General features: G+C 54.9%; 1 protein-coding gene across 5 annotated transcripts in view; it reads right to left on the bottom strand.

Annotated features, from left to right (window-relative positions):
• The window catches only part of BCL11B (BCL11 transcription factor B), a gene marked incomplete at both ends in the record, with an annotated part of 91,172 nt that overhangs the window by 28,883 nt on the left and 36,175 nt on the right, over window positions 1-26,114 (bottom strand). For 2 of the 5 annotated variants that reach the window (XM_082648301.1, XM_082648302.1), the window contains one exon: window positions 22,321-22,536. The exons of the other annotated variants lie outside the window; for them this stretch is intronic. In XM_082648301.1, the coding sequence (XP_082504427.1) occupies window positions 22,321-22,536 (216 nt within the window). The remainder of the gene's footprint in view (window positions 1-22,320; window positions 22,537-26,114) is intronic. 5 annotated transcript variants of the gene reach the window in all.

Here is a 26,114-nt window from a genome sequence, read left to right as displayed (position 1 = left end):
CAGTGGTTCTTCAGACCCTAAAAATGAGCGTCCGGGGACATCCCTAACTCAGAATCCAGGGCCGGCTGGGACCATGGAGAACTCCCATCTACTCTGGGTGTCCCATGCAGGTTTTATACAGTTTGGGGAAATTCAAGGATTTTCCCAAAGGCTGCACTGCCCACTTCTGACAACAGTTAGTTAAAAGCAGCCACACTGCAAGGTGTCGGCTACACTGGCATCTAAGGAAAGGGGAAAGTCAATTCCCCGCACCTCCTGTGTGCCAGGTCCCGCCCTGGGAGCTTTACAAACCTCCACTTTCCAGAGGAGGAAAAGCAGCTCAAACATATGTATATCTTAGCAGTCCTCGCCCCCCTCCCAGCCTTTAGGGAATTAGGTCAGGAATAAGTAAACAAACTGAGAGTAACGGGGTCATGGCATGCACAATCTTCTAATCCCATACAGCGTCTCCAACAATCAAAAGAAAATACCAGCCCAACTACCTCTTAACCACTGTGAAGCCATAAAGCCAGCCCCAAGGCCTTCCTTCAAACACCTTTCCTTTGCAGAACAAGTTGCTGAAGGAAGGTCAAGGTCACCCCGTAAGGGGCCGCCCTTTACAGTGAGGTCTCACAGGAAGGGAACCCGCAAGGCCAGGGCTTCCTGAACACCTGAGGCCAGGGCTTCGGGAAGGGAACATCTAAGCCAGCGAGGTGCATCTGCCCGGGGCTGGAGCCGGTGGCCTCCTCGACCCAATTCTCTCTCTCTAGGGACAAAGATGCCGAATGAGGTCTGGGGATGAGGAATAAAAGGACCAGACCCTCCACTTTATGTTCTGTCTCAACTTCTACCAGGGTCAGTATGAGAACCTGTCTCCATTTCTGTGTGCTCAGTGCCATGGTGATCTGCAGTGTGACAGTCACTATTCCTTATCTCAGGGATCCTCAAACTACAAGCCTTGGCCTGGCTACCTGTTTTTGTAAATAAAGTTTTATTGAAACAGCCACACCCATTCAGTACACACTGTCCATGGATGCTCTTGCCCTGTAATGGCAGAGTTGAGTAGTTGCAACAGAGATGGTTGGGGCCCACAGAGCATAACATAGTTACTACCTGGACCTTTATCTTAGATAAAGCCCTGTCTTATCTAAAAAACCCTGAGATGAAGTCTCCCAGACTTGAAGTTGATGCAAAAATCTCTCTGTCTTGAACCATTATGCTTTGTTCCATAAGCAAATCAGAAGTCACCGTGTTTCCCTTTTTGCAAAGGCTGCCAGGAAGCTCAGAGCTAAATTCTGTGCTCCTCTGCTGTGTAGTTTACTGGGATAACCTTTCCAATAGCTTGAATGTATGACTCCCATTGTTTCATCATTGCTTTAATGCTTCTGTTACTGGTTTACTTAAAGTAAGAGACTTTATATCCCTTTATTATCAATGTGGCTACGGTATAAATCATAAAGAGAAAAAGAGCATGAGGACAGGATGACACTCCAGCTCAGGGGTCCCTCTGCATCATGATAAGTCTTTGCAGACCCCGCTCTCGAATTCACCCAGGCAAGGGACCCCCCATTCCTTCCCTTCCAATCTCAACTCCCTCCAGCTGAGTCCTCTGGACCAGGAATTCCTGCGTGAAGCTAGGTGAGCTTCAGGCACTCGCTCTGGTCACTTCCAGTGCCCTACCTGGTTCTGATGGGCAAGACACTCATTCACTCAGACCCTCCTGGACAGTAAGGCCCACTTACATGCTAAGACTCAGAGACAGAAACACAAAGCTCAAAGCACAGTCCGTGCCCTGGGAGCCCCCCATTCCACACAAGAAGGTGATGGACTCAGTCCAGAGGTGTGTACTAAATGCCGCCCAGGGGAGCTAGTCCCGGAGATGCGGACGAGAGCTGGCTCTTCGGGAGTCAACAGGCTACCCAGAGAGCCTGAGGGGCTTGCCGGGTAGAGCGCAGCCAGGCCAAAGGGCAGAGGTGCCCAGGGCTCAGCAAGGAGCCCTGGAGGCCGAGCTCAGCCACCTGCCAACCACCACCAACGGGGTTCGGGCCTAGCAGTGTCCCACGGCTCCACCCAGAAACCAGGTGTGTGGGCTGGGTGACCCTGAGCCAGCTACAGATGTTTCCTGTACTCACACCAACGTCGCAGCAGCAGCCTTAGGAAGACGCGAGTACTTTACCAATTGAAGCTGCGATGCACAGCCTGGCTGGGTGGTGGAGCCCAGGGACAGCACTGGAGGGTGAGGCCAGAGGTCCCGGAGGTCGTGAAGCTTACTTACGAGGAGCTTACTTTCCCCTGAGCATCCCCAAGGGTCCTGACATTTAAAAGCAAGAGCTCAGGATCCAATCCCTCGTCCTCCCCAGCAGCACAGTTTGAACTTGAGCTCAGCTAGGCCTGCCACCCCTTCCCCGCTATGGAAAAGCCCAGGTGTCACTGGGGTGCCAGCCACAGGCCCTGGGACTTCACTGAGCCCTGGATCCCAGGTGCGGACAGGGATCTGCCCCCGCAGAGGCCAGCGTCTCCAGGGCCGCCGCGCCGCTAATCACCACACTATTTACCTGGAGTTTATAGGCAGTTGCTGCCACTGGCTGCTGGCAGGCTCTCATATTTACACCTAGCTTTCTCGAGGTCTCCCCAAGTGCGGAAGTAATAAAAGGGCCGTTCCTTCGCGCCGCTGGCGGGAGGCTAACCCAAGCAAAACCAAGCGCGGGGCTGCGTTTAACGAGAGGAAAGGGGCTTTCGGGCTCTCTCTGGCTCGACTTCAGGATTCCGGCTAACAAGCCTCCCTTGGGGGGTGACACGCCCAGCCGCCTCCATCCTGTCCAGGGAGGCTGGGGACAGAGCCTCTGCCCAGAATTCAGCCAGACTTGCTTGAAGCATTCCTGACCCAGGGCGCAATGGGGTAGCGTGAAGGTGTATTTGCTGAAGGACCACTCTGGCTGTCCATCCACCCATCCCCCAGACATCCGCAGGCCCCTTCAGTGAGCCAGGCAGGATGCTCACACCAGAGATACAGAAGTCACTAGACAAGGTCCCTGCCTCAGTCCAGAGAGGGGGACATGCAGGCAGACACCTACACTGCAGCCAGGCCAGGGCACCCAAGAGGAGGGAGGGAAGGCTCCCGGCAGGGAGCACGTCCCGGGGAAGCAGAGCACGCAGACGGCTGCACAGGAGGGAGGCAAATTCAAACCACATCTAGAGGGAGGAAAAGAAAGGCTGTGGCCTCGGAGACCTGGGATGAGCTTCCCTCTGCTGCTTCATAGCCGTGCGGTTCTATAGGAGAGCTTGACCTGTACCAGCCTCAGTTTCCACATCTGTAAGATGGGAGTGGCCACTGTGACGAGGATTCAGGAGGTATAGGATTGGAAAGATGGGGCCCATGGGTCCCCAGTCTCTCTCAGCTCACGTTCCTACTGGACCCCAAAACATACATCCTCAGCTGACATCAGCCGGGAATTCTCAGGTGACTGAAGAGCAGGCTCGTCTCTGGGGTGCAAACCCCTAGAGACCACGGAGACCATGTGACGGAACAAGCCGAGTCCCGAGCCAGGACCAGGTCAGCGCAAGGGCCTCCCCAGCCCGCGGCAGCTGGGACGAGCAGAGAAGAGAACCGGGCGGCCACAGTCCCGCACCCGCCCTCTAGGGCTCACAGTGATCTCAGCCAGGTACCAGAGAACACGGGTCCCCGGGGGCCGGGAGGGGAAACCTCAGCCTCGGGTGGGCCAGTGCCCACCACTCCAGGCAGCCAGGCCAGAGCAAGATCTGGGAGGGTGAGGCACCCATAGCTCAGGTGAGAGGTGAGAGGCCTGGGGTTGAACTGGCCGGGTCAACCATCCTCTCTGCCTCTAAGTCTGTGACCTCACGTCAGGCCTTTCCTTCTCTGCATCCTCACCGCAACACTGGGCAATGCGGTCTGCTCCAGAGGGTCAGACTGGCTCCGGCACACACCAGCCCTCAGCGAGACAGCATCATTTTTACAACGGCTACACTTAAACCGAGGCCTCCCAACTACCTCCGCCCAATTGTCCAATGACTTGGAAAGACCCACAAGACGCAGACATTCCCCTCAAGGGCTGAGGACACAGTGCAAGGTGGTGTCTCCTCTCCTATCAATTCCCTCACGGCAAAGTCATGCCAGGATGGGAATGAAATTTCAACTTCTGGGCTGGTGTGATCAGTTAGTAGTGGCAGCCTCGCTTAGCCACTTAAGGTGCCCAGGCCCAAAGGACAGAGGTACCGTTATGGACTAGTAATAGCTGTCATAGGTACAGGAGGGGGCAACGGAGGCACACGTGCTATACACACCTGACCCCAACACATCTCTGGACAACAGCATGCCATTTCTTCAGGAAGAAACAAACGAACACAAGCAGAACATGGATTGTAGAAAATCGGAAAGCTGGGACAGCTGGTCCAAAAGGATGGCCAAGACCAGGGGAAGGAGGAAGAAGAGTTGCCCAGAATTCCCATAAACCTCTGAACTTTACCAGCAACAATAAACACAAGGCCACGGGTTTTCTACAGAGGTGTTTACTGAGAAGGTTTTCTCCAGGGAGAAATGACTGAGAATAGATCTCTCCCCTCAGCTAGCCACCTCCCTGGCTCTGGCCCCTCTGCTCTGGGTCTGGAACAGGCTCCCAAAGGCACCCAAGCAGCTCGTGTCCAAGGACCAGGAAACCGCCATCCTGGGGTCTGGGTTTGTGGCGAGGTGCGCAGGGCCATTCAAAGAGGAGACACAGGCAGCAAAGTCAGAAAGCCAGGACAGGGCACGGCTTCCCACAGGGGACAAGGAGGGCCAGGCGAGCCCCAAAGAGCAGCTCACACTGGTCTAGCAGGGGACACCTGGGTACTCCAAAGCCTGGGACCTCCACACATAGGACATGAGAGGACCCTGAGGCAGGGGCCCGGCCCTCATCATCACCCCCTCTGCTCAGCTGTCCCCAGCATGGGTCATCATGAAGAAGACACCTTCCTCTCTACCAACAATCACAATGATCATCATAGGACAGTCAGTAAAGGTGCCCTTGCTGGGGCCTTCCACGTGCCAGGCCCCGTGCTTAGCACCGTGCACACACTGGAAACTAGGTAACACCATCATCTCCTCCTAGTAAGTGAGGAACCCAGGCTCCAAGACGGAAGCAAAAGGCCACGGTCACCCAGTTAGGAAGGGGCAGAGCCAGGGCAAGCCCAGGCCTGGCAACTCCCCGGCAGGGTTCTCTGCCCGCCCATCTCTGCCCCTGAAAGCACCAGCACGGTGGCCAATACGCACCCGGAGAGTAAGAGCCGGGGTCCCCAGGAAAGCCTGCATTCACACACTAGGGCAACATTTGGGTCTCACTTCCTCTTGGTCCTGTTTCACTGCTCCCTGGCCCTTCACAAAGCAACAGAGCAGCTGACCGTGGAGCCTGGTCTTCAGGATGGAGGGCGGAAGCACCGTTCATGCACACACATGCACATGCGTCCATGCACGCAAACACACGTAGGCATGCACACATGTGGACACACATACACATACATGTACATGCGTGCATGCACACACACATGCCTCCTTCTGGATACTCAAGTCCATTGCCCTTACTCCCCAGGGTGACCTCCTTAACATAAATGAACCTGCTGCTGTAGAGTCCAAGGCTCTGACATGCTGGCCCACCTCTAACCCAGAGGTTCACTTGAAATGTTTACCCACCCTTCGGAGTCCTCCATCATGGGTTCCTCCGATCTAAACCTTTGTGTATTTTATGGGAAATTTAATGGGTAAACGAACTGCTTTTCCAGCCTGCGCTTCTCATGGTCTACACGGGCTTTTTCTTCTTACTCATAAAAAGAGAAAACTTCAACTTAATAAAGGTAAATGAACTTGAACCCCTGCCCACTCCTACTGCCCCACACGCATCCCCCAAAAGATGTGATGGTGCCAAACTCAAGAAACCAAACTCTGTATCCCATTCCAAACCAAGAGCCTTCCCTTATCCTGACTGCTGACTTCACGGGTCCATCCTCCCCACACGCCTTCCGTCTCTGTCTTTCTCAGATGTGTCCCTAAGCACTGTCCTCCTACCTGAGGATTCACCTGAGCGGTGGGCGGGCTGGAGCATCTTGTGGAATAAAGAGAAGCAAAATGGACCCCCCAAAAAAGGCTAAAATTCCAGACATCAAGTGACGCACCCAAAGCCAGAGAGACGCAACTCCAGGTTGGCCTGACGGCTACATCTTACAGAACTCAAGTCTCGTATTTCTTCGATATGCAAAGCTGCTGTTTCCCCTGGCCCAGCAGAGACTTCCCAGACGACACTCCCTCCCTCCCTGCCCCCCTGCAAGCTGCATCTGGGGCCGAAGGTCAGCTTACCTGTTGCCCAGGCCCGTGGTGAGAGGATGAGAGGGTGGGAGGCACAGGAGACAACAGCCCAGGGGCTGACCCCAGCCTCACTGCACTCTTCAACCTCCCCGCCTGCTTTGGTTGCTCTCCCCCAAAGCAGGATGCACGGCCTTCAGACAAGAAGTCTCTGGGTCTGGCCCCTCCCCTCCAGTGACACCTCCCTGCCCTGGTTTAGGACTTGGGCATCGGAGGCTCCTGGGAAAGATATCCCAAATCTAGAGACCAGTTTTTCTTCTTCTTCCTTCCTTCCTTCCCTCCTTTTTTCCTCCCTCGCCCCTCCCTCCCTCCCTCCCTTCCTTTCTTTTTTTCCGTGCTGCACAGCTTGCGGGATCTTAGTTGCATAACCAGGGATTGGACTCGGGGCCGGGCAGTGAAAGCCCCGAGTCCTAACCACTGGACCACCAGGGAATTCTCAAGACCAGTTTCTTTGAGGGAACAAAACACAGCCTGTCTTCTGCACCCTCACCTGAGCAGGAAACCCACCAGCAGAGGGGACCCTGGGATTCTGTGCCAGGGCCGGGCACGGAGCAGAGAGCTCACTGTACCCCACGCCCATCTGCTTCCAATTCACATGAGCAGACAGATATGGAACCCTTTCAACTGGACATTAATCATTCACAGCAATTAGATCCCCGAGACCTCGCAGAGGGAGTGCGACGAGCCCAGGAAGGAAGGAAGCCCCGAAGCGCTAAGCAGCGCGGCCGTGCCAACCTACGTGTGCCGACACAAAGGGAGATAAAGGCCCCGGGTTGCTCTCTCTCACCTGCCGCATGCAAAGCCCCAACTGTGATCAGATGGCAGAGGGCTGCGCTGCAAAACGCTCAGTGGATTATTCTGCAGTAAGGTATAATTGGAAGGATTAACATGAAGGCGATGTTTCCCTTCCAAAAATTCGAGGAACGCCAAAACGACTCTCATCTGGTCTGGTATGACTCATGTTTTAATAGAGGAACTTAATTTTCACTTCTGAGGAATTTGGGCTCCGGGAAACATCGTCTAAGAAACACTCGTTTTGCTCCACCGATGAGAAGTACCGCCACCCCGAAAGTAAAAATAAAGGTCCCCCAGCCTGTCCCATCTCCCAGAATCCACCGGGCGGAGCCTCCACACGCTGGGACAGAGCACGAGGTCTCAGGGGAGAGGGTGGGGTCTGAGGTCAACCAGGCAGGTCCTAACTTGGCGTGGTGGCCCTTCCCGTCTCGAAGGCACTGCTCAGGCCGGGCCTGCCCAGAGGCACCTGGCAACACTGCACAGCAGCCCCTGGCATGGGACACTGTGTGGGCAGGATGTGAGCCTCCTGAAGAGGGACGGTCTCCACATCCCGACCCTCTGGCATCCTCCGCCCGGCAGCAGTGGCTCCCAGGAGATCGCGCCCCAGGACACTGACTCCTGCCCCTGCCTGAGCCTGGCCCTCACGCCCAGCAGGGGCCGATGGAACCAGGGCTCAGAGGTCAGGACAACCTGTCACCACCCACCAGCTGCCTAATTAGTGGAGGCAAGATTCCCTACCTCCGTGATGAGACATCACAGAAGCTCCAGAAACACCCATCCCTTCCCAGACCCCGCCCTCCTCGCACCACCCGTGTGCCCACGTCCGTGTCCCTGCCCTGAGCCCCACAGAGACCCTGCCTCCCAGGGACCCTCCAGACACCCCACCCCACTCCGGATTCCAACACGTGTTGAGTTTTACCTAAAAACTGAACCCACGATAAGCATCTGGGGCGCAGATTTCTTGCAACCAGCAGTACCTGGCAAGCCTCTGCTTTTCTGCCTCTCTACCTTCCCAGCTGTATTTTCTTATTTACATTGCCCCCAGCAGGTCCCTAGCGCCCACAGCACCTAGCTGATGGACGGTTCCTGAAGGGAGCAGGGATCATGGGGGCCGGCTTGAGGCTGCAGCCCCCGAGTACCACCGTCACACCACGGAAGAGCCCCACAGGTGAGAATTTCCCATCAAGCATTTCTGGACAGAGGATGCTCCAAGATACCACCAATGCTCAGGTGCTCATCACCGCATCCTGGCAGCTCTGTTACCTGACTGGCCGCAGCAGGAGTCCCTTCTCTGTGCTGCGCACCCTTCACCTAGGCTTCTGCAGGACCCGACAGTGACCGGGATGGCGCCTGCCACCCCTACCCCAGCCCTGCAATGGAGAACAGATATCCAGATCCCCTCCCCAACTCGTCCCCACCTCTGCTCCGGCCAAGGGAGAGGCGCTCATTTATAAGTTGCAGATAATGTCACCCACCATTCATCCAAATGTGTCAGTTACATCCCATTAGACAGTAATTATTTTTTAATTAAAACTAAGAAAACTGGCATGCCTGTGCCGACTTTATGCATCTGTTATGGGTTAAAATAGCTTTTAAAAAATGTTTCGGAGACCGCAGTCTATTGTGGCCATGGCCTCTGCCAAAGAAAACGCAAGCTTGCTTATTTTCTCTGTGGGGCGCGACAGCGCCTGTGTGTGCCGGAACAGAATCGGCTGGCCGTGAAAAGAATTCTAAATAAAACACAAACATGGAATTTGGCAACGCCACAGAAGCAAGCTTAAGACTAATTCCAGCATGCGGACGGCTCTCACATAGTAAGTCTGGCTCCAGCATAAATGAAACCAGGCACTGTAAAATACCAAGCAAGTTGGAGTTTCAACTTAAAGGGACAGAACGCTGGTTCCAGGTATAAAAGCTTATTAAGCCGGCTCATACTGGCTCCATAAATCCATAGGTTATTAGCTGTTTGCTTTCAGCCAATCCCTCCTTAAAGAGATGCATATTAGGAGAGAGAGAAAGAGAGAAGGAGAAATGAAAACCATCACTTTGCACTTGACTTTTAGTACAGCCGTTCTGGAAATACTGTGTTCATTATCTCAATTAGAGGAGAAAGACTGTCAGACCTCAAGTACACACAAACCCAAAAGGGAGGGGAAGGTGAGGGAGGGCCCGAGGGATGCAAGGTAGGAATGCCCATCGCACTGGAAAGATGTAAACGGTCCCCCCACCCCCGCAGAAACCAGAAACATCAGGGGGCGGGACTCGGCCACAGGGGGAAAGCCATGTGGATGCTGGAATACCCCCACCCAGGGAAACAGCAATGGTAAGGATTTTGATAATAATTATAGCAACAATAGTTGCTATAAAAATAGTATAGTAATACCTGCCACTGGGCACCACCTTTCATATACCAGCTGCGGCTGAAGGTGGCATGGTATAACAGGGACAGTTCTAAAGTCTAATCAAGGGGTTAAGGTCTCTGAAGTCAGACTTGCCTCAGTTTCCAAATGTGTAAAATGGGGATAACAGTGCCTTCCTCACAGAGCTGGGCTGAGGGATGCTGAGGATGCAGCCCACGGTAAGCATTTAGCAAAGCACCCCTGTCAGAGTCGGGACTTGAACTCAGCCGTCCTAAGGCAAAGCTGGCAGCCCCCTGCCACACTCTCCTGGGCAGGGCACCCACGGGACTGGCCAGATTTTCCGGACTGGGAACTGCGGGCTCCCTCTGAGATTGGGGTGGGGCAGGGGCCGCAGTCTCCCCCAGAAGGTACTGAGAAGGCCAGTTCATCCCCAGAGAGAGACTTGCCCTCAAAGGCTTCAGCGGACCTCAGCGCTGAAACGTGATCGCACACACCGCAATCCAGGAAGAACTGCAAAGTTCAGGGAAGAAAAATAATCAGAAGTGTCTCCACCATAAACACCCGGCACTGGGCGGAGGTGCAGGTGGGGGAGGGCCCTGTTCTGTGCTGACAGTGCTTCCACACCACCACACACACACATGCATACATACACACACTCACGTATACACACACACGTATGCATGTACAGACATATAAACACATGCACTCACATATACATACAAAATACACGCACATGCATATACATACACATGCATGCACAAATACACACATTCACACACACAAATACACACTCAGATATTAACACACAAACACACAGGGCCTCCTGTTACGGGGTCTGTGCCAGGCCCAAGGACCTGGCAGAGGCAATGGGAAAAACCAGGGAGAATATTACATGAGGCGATGTTTTGCTCCAAATGAAAAAGCCATGGAATGTTTTCCCTCAAGTCTTGGTTATGTCTTGCAGGTCCACTCAGACCCGGCTCATCACAGCCTCGCCCAGAGGGAAGCCCTGACCCTCCTGGTCCCGGAGTTAAACCAGCTTCAATCCTCCCAGTGGACCAGGTGTGGCCACAGTCAGGCCGCTCAGGGACTACCCTCCCAGCAAAGATATGCGCGGCCAAATGGGGGTTCCTGACCCTCTGACCCACCCCCGTCCCCACCCTGCTCCACAGGCTACTGCACCCTGACTTGGTGACATCATACATGTGCATCTTCCTGAAAAGATGCTCGACGTCTTAGAAAATGCAGACTAAAAATACCCCTGGCTTCTCAGAGCCGGTTTACAAAAATAATTATATTTTCTTAAAAAAAAGTAGATTAGAGGCAAGTATGTGTCCGGCTATTTTTAGCTTCTATTCAACTCTACTAATTTTTTCTCATAATAATCATTGCAGACTTTTTTTTTTTTAAAGCCACCCGCCTCTCTGTTAATAGCTGCGTTCTGACTTGGCACGGGGGATTGGGAGGGAGGGCACACAACCTTCCGTAAACCATGCAGGTCTGAGTGCTGCCCAGAGGTGACAGCGTCTGAGAGTCACCGAATTCCTGGGAAAGGAACATGCGGCCACTCCTTCGGAGACCAGCCCCAAGTTCAACCCACCACACATTTGGGGGACCCTGTCCCAGACCTCAAGAGTTCACAGAGGGCTTCCTGGGGTTCCTGGCCTGGAGGGGCTCACAATCCAGGAAGGGGTATGTCGTGGGTTGAATGGCGGCCCCCCGAAATGAAACACCCATAACCAAATCCTTAGAATCGTGAATATGACCTTATTTGGAAAAAGGGTCATTGCAGACATAATTAAGTTCAGAATCTGAGATATCGCCCTAGATTACCCGGGTGGGCTCTAAATCCAATGACAGTTGTCCTTTTAATTATCCAGGAGAGAAAACAGACCCCCAAGGAGGAGGCCACGTGACCATGGAGGCAGAGACGGGAAGGATGAGGCCACAAGCCAAGGAATGCCCGGTGCCACCAGAAGCTGGAAGAGGCCAGGGGCAGATTCTCCCCTTCAGAGGGAGCACAGCCCTGCTGACATCTTAGCAAGGTTGGCATGATGACCCCCAAGCAGAGGCAGATAGGAGAGGCTCAGAGAGGGGCAGCACAGGCCCCGGGACACCAGCCAGCCTTAACCTTGCCCCCAGGTGTCCCCACTCTAAATACACTTTCTGCTGAACTGAACCTAAATCAACGCCCTGAGGACACAGCAGGAAGGAAAGTGAAAACTGTCCATTTGCAAAATTTTCTTCCCTTCAACTCTCAAGCTAGTGAAATGTTTAGCTGACAGCCAAAAACCAGCATCTGGGAGATGGGGCCACCGTGGGGAAGCATTTACACGAGAGACTGATGTTAGAGACCCTGAAAGGAACTGAAGACACTGGCCCGTGACCAGGGCCACAAGCACCAAGCCCGAGTCAGTGGGGGCCGGTTCCATGCCGGACGCTCAGGCCTATTAACCACATACCCTGGGCCAGCTGGTGTCCACATCCCTGAGACTCAGATTCCCATATGGTCCAGCAATTCCACCCTGGGTATTCACCCAAAGAACTGAAGGCAGGGTCTCCCACTAGTACGCGTACACCCACACTCCCAGCAGCACTATTCACAGTAGCCAGAAGGTGGAAATAAGCCGTGTCCATCACAGGATGAATGGATCAACTCTGGTCCAGCCACACAATGAATATTACTCAACCTTCAAAAGGAAGGTGTAACCTCTATGGGAAAAGAATCTGAAAAAGAATGAATATATGTGTATGTATAACTGCATCAGTTAGCTGTATACCTGAAACTAACACAACATTGTAAATCAACTCTACTCCAACAAGAAGTAACAATTATATTTAAAGAAATAAATAAATAAAAAGGAAGGTGATTCTGACACACGCTGTAACCTTGAGGACCTAATACTGAGTGACACCAGCCAGACACCAAAAAGACCGTGATTCCACTCATAGGAGAGTCCCAGCGTGGTCAGACTCATAGAGACAGGAAGTGGAGTGAGGGCTGTGGGCTGGAGTTGTGGGGGGGCGGGGGTGAGCGTTTAATGGGGACAGAGCTTCCATTTGGGGTGACAAAAAAGTGCTGGTGATGGATGGTGGTGACTGTACTTAAGGCGACTTGACTAAAAAGGGTTAAAATGGTACATTTCATGTTTTGCATATTTACCATGATAAAAAATAAATAAATTCCAGCACACATAGGCTCAAACCGTTGCGAGAGGGCTTCCCTGGTGGCGCAGTGGTTGAGAGTCCACCTGCCGATGCAGGGGATGCGGGTTCATGCCCCGGTCCGGGAAGATCCCACATGCTGTGGAGCGGCTGGGCCCGGGAGCCATGGCTGCTGAGCCTGTGCGTCCGGAGCCTGTGCTCCGCAACGGGAGAGGCCACAAGAGTGAGAGGCCCGCGTACCGCAATTAAAAAAAACCAAAAAAAAACGTTGCGAGAAAGAATCGGTGCAGATGATCGTATGCAGCCCGTGCACACAGTGGGCCCTCAAGCAGTGGTTCCCTTCACTAGTAAAGCAAGAATAAAACAAGGCGCCGGTTAATAAAGCACAAGGAAACTCAAGACGAGGGCGCCTGCGTCAGCGCTGCTCACATACAGCTCCAAGGGCGACTCAGGCACCCGGGGGCCTGGTCCCGCCAGCCACTCCTCACCTCTTATGAACAAAGGCAATCAATAAAAATGTCTGGACTTATGGAAAGACTCCAACTGCCCCTGTCTCTGCAGGTGGTGACTCCGTTTTTGCACTAACCTCCCTGGAGAAGTCCCGAGACCTCTGATCCCTTCCGCTGAAATCATAAAACACAGGCATTCTTATCACCCCGAGCTGCTCTGTGATTCATAACTTGCTCCTCTCCCTCACACCTGCCAGGTACAAGGCCAGCAGGTGGGCAGTCTGGGAGCCAGAAAGCAAGAAAAGGAGCAGGCTGTGGTTCCCAGACCCAAGGAGACCCGGGTTCAAATCCCACCTCTGCCGTCTACCAGCTGTGCAACTTCGGGCAAGTCACATCACCTCTCTGGTCACAGTCTCGTCACCTGTGAACTACAGAATAGGTTGCCTTCCTAAGGGAGAAGCTTACATGTGTGGGAAGGCCCCTGCAGAGAGCCTGATGCACAGTGGGGACACAAAAATGATGACCAGGGCTTCCCTGGTGGCGCAGTGGTTGAGAGTCCGCCTGCCGATGCAGGGGACACGGGTTCATGCCCCAGTCCGGGAAGATCCCACATGCCGCGGAGCGGCTGGGCCCGTGAGCCATGGACGCTGAGCCTGCGTGTCCGGAGCCTGTGCTCCGCAACGGGAGAGGCCACAACAGTGAGAGGCCCGCGTACCGCAAAAAAAAAAAAAATGATGACCAGGCCATGACCCGGTGGCCCCCTGCTGAGTGTAAGGACGCTGATGGGAGAGGAAATCACGGTGGATGCATCACCCACCCTGACCACACACCGTGGTCACACACACCCCCACCCCGGGCTCTTGGTTATTATTAAATAACACCCAAGGAGGGGGTGGGAGTGACGGGCAGGCTATGATTCCCCGCAGGTATAACGCCGGGCAGCTCCGAGCAGCTAAACCCCACACAGAGGGACCCCTGCCCGCCAAGGGTGTCTTCCCATCGCTTTTTGGATTAAATTGGCCAGCCTTGATTATGTTTGTCATGGTTTAGATTATTTGGGTTTGATTGTGAAATGTGTACAGTACACAGCCCCTCTGCCCTGACCAGCCCTGGGGTTTGAAAAGTCAAGTACATCTTGTTCCTCCCACCAAAAAAGCAACAAAGAACACCTCCAGCTGTAAGGACGATGAAAAGTTGGTTTCTCCTGAAGGAGGAGAAATTGCTTCTAGGGAACTGTGTATGAAAATGAGATGGGAACAGCATGCCCTGTATTTCTTCGGCTTGCTCTCACAAACGTGAACACACCTTTTCTGGGTCTTCGTCATCCACCAGCACCTAGAGGGCTCGGCCAGCCCAAGCACTGGGAAGACCAAAATAGCGATATAAGTCAACCTGGTGTGTGAAGGAATCTGAGGTTGATTTAATGATAAAAGCTTTTCCCATGTTCCAGGCCTCTTCATCAATGTCACAACTTCCCTCTGGTGGTCTGAGGGTCCAGAAACACTCTGTGTCCCTGCAAGTCACTAACAACTCAGACCCCTTAGGGGCCAGCCGGGACTACAGAAGGCTCACTGGGTCAGCAGGACCCCTCCTGGCAGGTACCCACACCCACATCTGTCACTGACCCACGCCTTGGAAGAAGCCTGTCCCCTCCGCCAGCCTCACCTTCTCCATCAGGAAAATCCCAGTGGTCCTCAGGGGCCCTCCCAGCTCCCACAAGCCCAGTTGTTTAACTTCCTTTAAGCAGAGAAAGGCATCATGGAGCGTGTATCTCGCACTCTGTGCTCCCCCACTGCCGTGAGCTCCTCTAGGGCAGAGACCCCAGGGAGCTCATTCCTGGATCCCTGGAGTTCAGCCCAGATCAGGCACCAGCATGATCGGTGAAGGAAGGAAGACGCAGGGGACTCTCCCAGGATCGTGTCCGAATGTGGTCTGGTCTCTCACGGGTGAGCTGCTTTTCTGTTGCCCACGTCTGCGCCACCAAGCAGCCCAACGTGAAGCCGGAAGGGAGAGCCGAGAACACGACTTCACAGCTGGCCAGACCTGAGTTCCGATCTCAGTTCTGCTGTTTGTGTGCTGTGTGACCCCCGGGGCATTGCTTGGCCTCTCTGAGCTCCAGTATCCTCATGAGCAAAAGGATGGAGCTGCCTTTCCTTACAGGTGCTATGACGACGGGTGACTGAGTGAGGTATGCAAAGTGCCCAGGACAGTGCTGGGAACTAGCAGGCCCTTTAGACACGGCGGCAAGTCTTAGGAGCAGTGATGGCGGTGGGCCATCCTCCTCTTTCATTCATGCTAAGAACACCTCCCAGGCAGGACTTTCAAACAGATGGCAACCAAGTCATCATCGAGGTACGGGGTACCCAGGCTTTTCGACAGCCCAGCCTTCTCCTTCCTGCCCCCCCACTTCCCTTTGCCTCTGCTTCCCCACGTGCTGGTGATCAGCAGTGGCCACCCCAGCGTGGAAGCCCATCAGGGGACCCTCCAAGGCAGGGATCAAGGGTGGATACTTCTAGTGTCCCCATTTCCCAGATGGGGAAACTGAGGCTTGGAGAAAGAAAGCAGCTGGCCCAGGGTCACATATTGACACCTGTGCACCTTGAGAACAAGGACTAAGCACGGTCCCATCTCTGGAGCTTCCCACAATGCCTGCAGCTCTTCCGCCAATATGTGTCCACTATGGCATTTAAGTTCAAGCATAAATCCAAGCCACAGAAGAGACGCCCAGGAAGAGATGGAGCTGCCAGCGATCAGAGCACAACCACAGAATGTCTCACACCTGGGATGCACAGAGGCAGGTCCCCACTGCAGATGGCAAAACTGGGGGCCCGAGAGGCTAGGTACAGGGCTCCCCAAAGCAAAATTTCTCTCCGTTGCCAAATCTAACTGCACGTTTCACATGGCTTCAGCTAGACGATGAATTTCCTTCTCCAGTTTTCAATATGAACTCAAGAGGGGCAGTATAGCCTAGTGGGCAGAGCCCGGGGGACTCGGTCCAAGCCGGCTCTGCCCCACACACCTTGTGGTCTCTTCCCCACTCTCTGCCTCGGTGTCCCCATCTAGACAATGAAGGGGTTGGGTGAGATGATCTCTCGGGACCCCTGATCCTAGATCGTTTAAAATTAACTCAAGCCTTCAGGTCACCAGAGGCGGACCCATTTCTGGACCATCCCATCCAAGCAGAGGGCGCACAGCCTCCTCTGCCCCTTTCGGATTCCCTTTCAAGCTGCAGAACGTGGCCGCCTTGCTCTGAGATCTCTGATGTCGGTGGCCAGTGCTGCTTCTTCACATCCACTAACTGCTTTAAAGCGCTGCACCCGGCGCTGCATTAAAAATTAATTACACATGCTATTTTATTGCCAGTGCATAATGTAATGAGCACCAGCTGTGCTAAACAGCCAAACTCCTTTTTAAGACAGCTATAAAAAAAAAGAAAGAAAGAAAGAAACTGCACTTCCAAAGGCCTCTCCTGTCAGAGCAGAAAAACAGCAACATCTTGTGCGGATTTGAACAGAACTCTTTGATTTAGCTCTGCCTTCAGAACGTCTGAAGGGCCGGCTTGCAGAGGGAAACGGGATCTGGTGAGGCTGCACCGGTCTCCACTCCGGGATGTTGCTGGGACCCCCCTTTTATCTAAGGACAGTCATGCGGGTAGGTGCCCCTGCCCCCCACTAGGCAGCATCGCACTCCTTCTGGCCCCCAGTCCCCGTCTGGCGCCCGGTGGTGCTGGAGGAGATGTGAGTCTGCAGCTCTGGCGGACAGGGGACTTTTCTGGAGTCCACCCAAGCCCTGCCACCCTCCGTCCCGGGAGCCTTGCAGCTCTCCATGGCCTCTCCCAGCACTTCCTCCGATTACTGAAGGAGGTGCCTGGGTTCTAAAGGCAGGTGGTCAAGGGCAGCCTCTACAGCAGCATGATTCCAAGAAGCCAGCAGACACCAGAGCAGACTCCAGGAACCACTGATAAGCTGGACCCACAGCCCCTTGCACGATGTAGACAGCGGCGCAGGGCGTACAGACGACTCTTTGAATTTTTAATAATTCCCCTGAAAGCCCTTCCTCCACAGCGAGCCAACCACCATGGCCCCTGGGACCTGGTGAGCCCAGAAAGACCCCACAAGGAATGGGACTTTGCAGAATCAGGAGAAAGGCAAGGGAGTGTCCGGAACCTTCCCCGAAAGCGTGCTTCTGTCCACCCACACTCACCCACACTCACTTCTCTTCTTCACCCCATACTCACCCCTCCCTCCAAGGTCTCCACGGAGGCCCCCACGCCCCACCGGAGCGCCTCTGCACCCCCTGCCCCAGACTGGAGGCATATGCACCAGCAGGGGCCTGGAGAGCGTTGCCATCTTGGGCCACATCGCCCTGCGGCTGCCCACTGATCCTCCAGTGTCAATCAAACCCAGACCGAAATGAAACTACGGCCTGCTTCTTGTTCTGGTATGAAATGTGCAAAGCACAGACCATATCATTAACATAAAACTTCCAGAAATAAGACCACTTTCCAGACAGACTGTATTAATTGCATCAAGCTTCCACAGCTAGGGTGGTCTAAGCTACGGCATCCCATTGGAAGGATTCGGTTATAAAAACCAACGCAAAATGAACACTGGGATATAACTGAAAGAGGAGAAAACGACAGATTCTACTGTGAAATCCTACTATGTACTTACAGGTATTCTTTTATCTTTATTGTCCCTTTAACCCAAGCCAAGACACCCCACACTAGTTAAATAACACAGCAAGCACAATTTCAGTAGAAAAGTAAATTGAATTTAACTTTACAAGATTGCCCTGTGATTTCAGCATATCCTAATGACTGCAACTGACTCCTTCTATTAAATCCAAACACTTCACTTCCCCGAGCCAGGATCCCGTGCGTTCTTGCTGAAGACCTTGAACTTCACCAAGCGCATGTATTAATCATCATGGCTGATGACCATTTGCGGCTTTTAAATATGGAATGAAGTTTCTCAGTTCCTTTTCCACTTCCCGATGCTGGTACACGATCTGAGCCAGCCAAGAGGCTAAATGCCTTTAAGAATGGAAACTAGGGATCCAGCTTGATTCCAAACAGAGCCGAGCAGGTAATGATATAATGATGTGAAATCCATCCTGCTCGGGCATGAGTCAGAATGTCTGGAGGGCTCACTCAGCAAGAGGCATTGTTCTCAGCACCTGGCGTGTATGACCTCAGCCAGTCCTCAGAACAAGCCGTCAATGACCCCCATTTTACAGGTGGGGAAACTGAGGCAGAGGGTGGAAATGACTTGTCCAAGGTCACAGAGCCATACAGGACGGAGCAGCCTTCACCCTGCAGTCTGATACTCTGATGACTGCCTCCCAATGGTAGAAACCTCAGAATAGGGAAGGGTTCAGGGCTCCAAAGCCCAGTGGTTCTCTGAACACCCCACCCCTGCCTTGGGAACCCCCGCCAAGTCCCATACCCAGGCATCCCTAGCATCTCAGTAATCGACACTGATCAGTATGTTCTCAATATGAGGAGCCTCGTTTTTTTGTTTGTCTTGTTTTGTTTTGTTGCGGCACGTGGGCCTCTCACTGCCGTGGCCTCCCATTGCAGAGCACAGGCTCCAGACGTGCAGGCTCAGCGACCATGGCTCACGGGCCCAGCTGCTCCACGGCATGTGGGATCCTCCCAGACCAGGGCACGAACCCGTGTCCCCTGCATCGGCAGGCGGACTCTCAACCACTGCACCACCAGGGAAGCCCAAGGAGCCTCGTTTTTCAATGCTACATATGTACCACACACACGTGTGTATGTGTGTGTGTGTATACATATATATATTTACACAAGGGGAAACTGAGGCCCAGAGAGTGGAAATGACTTATTCAAGGTCACTGGCCGGGTGGAGTAAAGGCCAAGACCACAGCCTTAGACTTTTGATTCCCCGGGCACCTTGGAGAAGTTCCTACGTGGAATTTCTCAGGGTAGAAATTTCAGTTTCCAGGAACACCGTAACCCAACAGAGTCAAAAAGCAAAGGGGGCTCCCCTGGTGGCGCAGTGGTTGAGAGTCCGCCTGCCGATGCAGGGGACACGGTTTCGTGCCCCGGTCCGGGAAGATCCCACATGCCATGGAGCGGCTGGGCCCGTGAGCCATGGCCGCTGAGCCTGCGCGTCTGGAGCCTGCGCTCCGCAACAGGAGAGGCCACGGCAGTGAGAGCCCCGCATACCGCAAAAAAAAAAAGCAAAGGGGACCCCTCCTTCCCACTGTGACCATCAGAAGGAGATCTGGGGTTGGGGTCCTGGGAGGCGGGGCTGCTTGGGATGCCGCCAGCCGGAAAGGTACACAAACACACATACCTGTGTGGATTTCTCCCCCATAATATCACATCTTTCTATAAATAACCTCAAATGCATTCACAGGCATGCAATTAACCTGTGTGAAACACAGTTACATCAGGGTTTTCCATATTAATTTGAAGAGATAGGTTCAGTGCATCCTGATGTGAAAAGGGACAGAACAAAGTAAGGACGGCGGCCCCTTTCCATCTTTACAGAGGACCGCTTCTTCCTAACGGGTTACTGGGAATTTAATGGCTCCATTCAAACTACTAATTAAACAGGCACTAAAAACACTTTAGCAAACAGCCCAGTGCCAGGGACAGAAGCCACGAAGGGACCAAAACCACTGGAATAGGATATTTTCAGGTACTGAAACTGATCTGAAAATACGATGGCACAACCTGGTGCAGGCTAATTACCGCAGACCCATCGATGAGAGATCAGTGCCGGCGATCAGGGTACAGCGTCGGAAGCTGAGGGTCGGCCCCTTAGCAGGTCAGGAGGAGAGGTCCCAGGGACCCCAGGAACAGACACAGGCCCACCTCACTCCCCTCCCCAGCACTGCCAGCAAGCATAGGGGCTGTTCACGGGTTCTGAGCCCTCACAGCATCAAATTCTAAAATCAAAGAAGGCTCTAAGCCAGGTGAGCCAACGTCAAAGGTGAAGCAGGTGCAGGATGAGTGACCCAGGATCAAACCCCACCTCTGCCCTTCCAGCCCCTCCCTACAGGTCCCCATTCCCACTCCACCACCCGGCCCACCAGACTGCAAGCTGCAGGGGGGCTGGGACCTGCCATGATGGACCGCACTGTGGTCTGCACAAGAATGAATGAATGGGGTCCAGTGGTTAGGACTCCGCACTTCCAGTGCTGGGGGCCAAGGTTCGATCCCTGGTCGGGAAACTAAGATCCCACAAGATGCGCAGTGTGGCAAAAAAAAAAAAAAAAAAGAATGAATGAATGAATGAGTGGACAAATGAAGGTGAGCCTCATTTTCTCAACTGTAAAGTGGGGACAGTAAACCCACCTCCTAAGGTGGCTGTGAGCATTAATTTCAAGAACGCACACAAAATGCCTAGCACAAGGCAGCACACAGTAGGCCCTCAATTCACGGTCCCTACGAGGAAGCGGGCGGCACTGTGGCTGAGAGAGTGACTGGGTGAGAACGTCCCCAGGATGTAGGCAGAGGCATGGGGCTCAGCGGGAAGAGGGGTGGCCTTGTCGGGAGGCACCCTGACCACAAATCCCAGTTCTGCAACCTGGGCCCAGCCCCTCACTCTCCCCAAGCCTCTGTTTCCCCATCTGTAAAACAGGGGTGTAACAGCTCCTGCTCGGCACCACAGCTTCTAAGCAGAGCCAGAAGTTAAGCAAAGTGGAAAGTTAAGCGAAGCCCCAGGCACTCCACTGCCAGGGAGAGCGTGTTCCCGCACCACAGAACTTAACCAAGTCCAGTCATGAACGCTCAGGCTGATCTTTGACAGTACGGCCCCCCGAGTGGTTGCAGGGCTGCAGCACTGATTACAGGAAGCCATTAGAGCAGGGCAGCCACCCAGACGGAGTAGGCATCCCACACTCAGCAAGCAGGGATCACAGCACAGACCTGCGAAGCTGGGACCGGAGCCCCAATCACCGTGGGCACCCAGGCAGCCCGGGGCAGGGAGCCGGCTTCTCTGTAAGCTGTGCGGACTCCTTCCCAGGTGATTCAGTCTTTGCTTTGTGCGTTCAAGACACAAGCCCAGTACCTATGATGTCACGATCTGTCACAGCAAGGGGTGCTGAAGGCTGCAGGCCACCCCACCAGCAGGAAGGCCCGGGGAGCTCTTGACCCTGGAGCTGGGCCACCTGTGGCCCTCTGCAGAGCTGTGGCTCTAACAGGGACCATCCCTTGGGACAGCTTCAATTAAAAGCAAAACCTGCCCAATAAACAGTTTTCCTTTTACCACTCGAGTCAAGAGAAAGCCTGCAACATACCCGGTGAGAAAGCAGGGACACAAAGAATCTGCCCCGGCTCGGCACCCACCCTCTCCTCTCCCGGCCCCTGCAGGACATTCACCACCACCGGTGTCTGTGTCAGCATCCCGGCTCCCGTGGCCTCAGTGCTTTTTGCATCAGGCTCCGCAAAGATACTGGGCAGGAGAGGCTGGAATGAGAGGTCCCTGCCTGCAAATTCCAGGGACCCCAGGCCAGGGCAGGAGTTTGGGTTTTGCTTGGGGAGGGAGAAGGGATGTAACAGAGAGCAGGTCGGGTCGCCACACTGCGCTGTCTGCCCATCTGTATAATGGGCAGCCACGCCGACCCGGAGCTGGGCGCTCAGCCCCGCCCCCTACCCCTACCCCCACCCCCGACACACCCCACAATGTTTCACTCCCTCCCAGAGCCGAAGCTAACAGGCTCCTTCAGAGAAAACTTTTTTCTAAAAGTTAATGGGCAACACATTCTCGCAAAGAGAAACTCAGCATTTTGGACGGCTCCAGGGATGTACACAGACAACCAAAGAATCTTCTCCTAGCCATGAGCTGGGGGTGAGGGTACTGGTTGGGGTTGGGGAGGGGGGGCGGCAGTGGCGAGGGCAGAAGAAAACCTCAGATGTTAAGCGTTATCCAATTAAACTTTAGCTAAACAGCCCAAAGAGATGAAATTTGGGGGCTGGGGGAAGGCGTTCTGGGAGTGAGACCTCAGAATGGGTGGAGGCACGGGGGTATCTCCTGACCAATGGGGACCAGGGCACCCGGGTACAGCTCTGCCGACATCCTTCGCCATTTCCCCGGCACCTCCCCAAAAGTGCCTTCTGGGGTGTAAGTTGCATGTCTCCCCTGGGTCCCCACCTTGCCCCAGCCCACCTGGGAGAGGCAGCCGCCAGCCCTGCCCAGGACACACCCGCCATCCCCGGGAGCCCGCCCCCACCGCGGCCGTCGGTTACCTGACAACTGACACTGGCATCCAAAGGGAGCCTCCGTCTGACCCTCACCCTGAGTCCCGTCACCCGAGACAGGGCGCGCGCTGCAGCACGGCAGGGGGAAGCAGGGCGGTAGAGCGCCCAGGGCACGAAGAGGTGAAGTAATCACAGATGTGTGAGGGTGGGAGGAGGAAGCAGCTATGGGGGCCATCGCTGGCAGCTGGGCAGGCCTGCACGGCCCTGGAGAGAAAACAATAGAAAAGGCTGGTCAGTCGGACCCTGGACTGGGCAAGGGCTTCAGGGTGTGGAACGGGGCCCGGGGCAGAGGGCTGCAGGCTGCCCTTCCAGGGTGGGAGGTTCAGGGTGGCAGCCCCTGTGGGGGGCTTGGCGGGGGTGGAGAAGGGGGATGCAGCTGGGACTCGGGTGGGGGCAGGCGTCAGGGAAGCGGGAGGGGCCTGAGGGGCTCCTACGTCCTCAGCTGCCAGGTTGGGCTGTCTTGGGACCAGACTTCCATCCCAGGGAGGTCTAATGCCGGGGCCGGGACAGATAGGAGCTGTTGGGGGCCCCTGATCCCAGGAAGGTCTCCCCAGGTAGGGACTTCTGGAGTGTTCTGGAGCAGATCCATTTGGGGATCTGTTTCCCCAAATCTGGGCCACCCCCCTCTGGAAGACCCAGTAAGTTCCAGGCCACCACTGTTCGCTCCATCAGGATGGGCTGCTGGTGCAGGCCTCGGACACCTCCAGGCCACCTCCCAGCGCCTGGGCACTGGCTGAGCCTCCAGCCTGGAGGACTGCCCGCCGGTGCCCCCTCCGGCCCACAGTCCTCAGCAACCAACACCTACACGCAGCACCCAAGCCCCAAGGCCTGTGGGACAGCTCTGAACCTCCTCCCCGAGAAAGCACCAGCACCGCCCAGCACCCCTCTTCACACCTCCCCGGGTCTGACAGCCCCAGCGCAGGGCCAGGGGCCTGCCTGTCTCCAGCAGCCCTACGGCTCGCCCGGGCTCCCCGGCAAGGCCTGCGTTTGATTTGGCCGTTTATCTTCAATGGCTAAGAGACCACCAGGGCACAACATTTGTGTGGAGCCCTTGCCAAAACCACAAGTGAAGAAGCCCAAATTCCCTGGGTAAATAATTGAGCGGAGAAGCATCAGACAAAAGGAAAACATCAAGAAGATGATGGGCAGCTGGGCCCTGGGCCGGCCCTGCCAGGGGTGCCACCCCGCACCCCCAGGCTGTCGGTGCCCCGCATAGGTTTACAGGGGCAGGGATCTGCCCACTCTACGGCCCCCATGAGGGAGTACCCCGTCCGGAAGAGCCACGGGGCCCTGCAAGCCCACCGTGAGCCAGCAGCCTATCAATCTTGATCATGAGTGCGCTTCCCGGCATGCCCTTGGGGGCAGGGCTCAGCAGACCCACTGCACAGACCAGGAAACTGAGGACATGACTGCAGAAAACTGCAGACAGCAGCAGACAGCCCCACCAAAACCCCGGCTGGCTGCCTGGCTCCAGAAGCAGGGCTCTTTCTCTGTGACCCCTGTCTCTCCAAAACAGGTATTATCCAGGACCGGGGGCATTAGAGCATTTGAGGACCACTTGCACATGTCCGGCCAAGAGGCCAACGCTAACACCACCACCAGCACCTGGCCCCTCTGGGCCAATGAAGACCTTGTGCTAGGCTAGGCTCAGGGCCCAGGCCATTTCTGAGCCCATGACACAGCCCTGGAAGGTGTGGCCAAGACCTCATGCGCTATTCCAGTGACAGACACTGAGCGCAAGGCCGAGTCCCAGATCTGGTGCAGGCCCTCGAGAAACGTCAGCACCTGAGACCAACGTCGGCCACCTCCTCCCGGAAGCCTGCCCTGGCTGGTCCTTGCCTGAAACTCCCCAGCAGTGGACACAGCATGTCCGTCCTTGTCAACCACGTCAGCCCCACTTCACACCATTGAAAGCTCCGGGTCATCGTAACTGTGACAGCGGCTTTGTGCTGGGTCCCTACCACAAGGAGCTGGGCTCGCTTCACCTCAAACACCTCACTCGGCAGGGAAGACCACCCCCCATTCCACAGGGCGGAAACTGAGGCTCGGGGAGGTCTGGACTCGAACCCAGTGTGTCTCCAAAGCCTGGATGTGCCCTGCCTCCGCCTGGGGCTGCAGCTGGGGTGGAGTAACCAGGGAACCCCAGAATCTTGAGAGGAAGGGTGGGAGGGAACCTGAGGGTCCTTGGGCTGAGTCGGGCTGCTGGAGGTTACAAAAAACAATTCCGGGCCCCCAGGTTCTGGGTGAGGCCACAGCACAGCCACCACCATTTACCATGGCTGAGAAAGCCAGCAGGATGCCCAGGTAACTGCTGTCCCAGGCCGGAAGGGTGCAGAACCTGTGTGTCCATGCTTGGGAGGAAGGACCAAAGGGCGTGTCTGGCCGCACCCCTCTCCTTCTGGAAAGGTTGGGCTGAGTTAGGGCCAGAGTTTGTAAAGGCAAAACGTCATCCTCCAACTCAGGTAGGGCTGGGGGGCTGGGCCGCCCCCTGGAGGGGCTTCTGAGTGGCCTCATTAGACTTCTGGCCTCCATGAAGCCCACCTGCTCCAGGGACTGGCTCAGTGGACGCAGGGGAAAGAGAAGCAAGGGTCAGGGGCTTCCAATCCTAAAGCTGCCCACAGAGGACCCTCAGGGTGCTCTCAGAGGGACCCTCTGCCCTGGGGGAGGTCCCCTCACGCCAGCCGGAGCAGCTTAAACCGGAATCCTGCCCAAAGGTGGAACTCCAAAAACACTCTTCTGAAGCTGCAAAAGCCCAAGGTGATGCCAAGAGCCACCTATTGTATGATGAGAGGAAGTGTCCGGAAGAGCAAATCCACGGAGACTGAGATGGAAAGCAGAGAAGTGGCCGCCGGGGCCGGGGAGGGGGGCTGGGGGAGTAAGGGCTAAAGGGTGGAGGGTTTCTTTGGGGGGATGATGGAAATGCTCTGGTGTCAGTGTGACAGCTGCACAACATGGTGAACATACTCAAAACCACTGACTGCACACCTTAAACTGGTGACTTTTACATGATGTGACTCTTATCTCAACTTTTTTTAAAGCCCAACGTGAAGACCGTCTCTGGCTGCAGCACCTGTCCCAGGCCACCTCCCAGCCCTGGGGGTGGCTGCCTTGAGAAGCGCAGCCAGGGAATCCAGAACGCACTTGACAGAGGACTTGAGACCCTGTGATGAGACTGTGCACCTAAGCAGAGGCGGAAGAAGCCCAGAGCACAGAGGCTACGCTGCCTCGGAGAGAGGCCCACGTCCGTCTCCTCCTCTGCCATCTCCTGGCCGCATGACCCGGTTTGAGTCACTGTCTCAGAGCCTCGCCTTTAAAGGAAGGTCAGGACACGCCTGGCCATCTAGTAAACACCCAATAACCGTCACTATCCTTCATTTATTTTCCATTCCGGAACTTTCTCTGACTCCCTATGGGTCCTCCCCACAGCATGGCAGCAAAGGCCGCCACCACCCGTCCCCACAAAGCCCTGAAAGGCACTCCTTTAAAAAGGTACTCTCTTCTGAGGTCTAGGCCGGCTCCCCTCTGGAACTGGAACAGACACACGTGTACCGAGGTATGTGGCAGAGGGACGCCAAGACGCCATCTCAGCTTTACGTGGGATCCAGGTGGCTTAAAGATAAAATCCCGGCTGGCTCGATTCCTTACCATGGAAGTTCACTTTGGTTAAAGGAAAAAGAAATAAACAATGGCTACACATGTCATCTCATTTAAGCCCAGCAGCCTTCCTATCAGAGAGCTATTAGGACCCTCCTCTCACAGACAAGGAAACTGAGGCTGGGTGT

The sequence above is a fragment of the Grampus griseus genome (genome assembly GCF_964374135.1).
Source record: "Grampus griseus genome assembly, chromosome: 2".
In the NCBI taxonomy this organism is placed as follows: Eukaryota; Metazoa; Chordata; class Mammalia; order Artiodactyla; family Delphinidae; genus Grampus; species Grampus griseus.
This window is presented reverse-complemented; position numbering and strand designations above follow the sequence as displayed.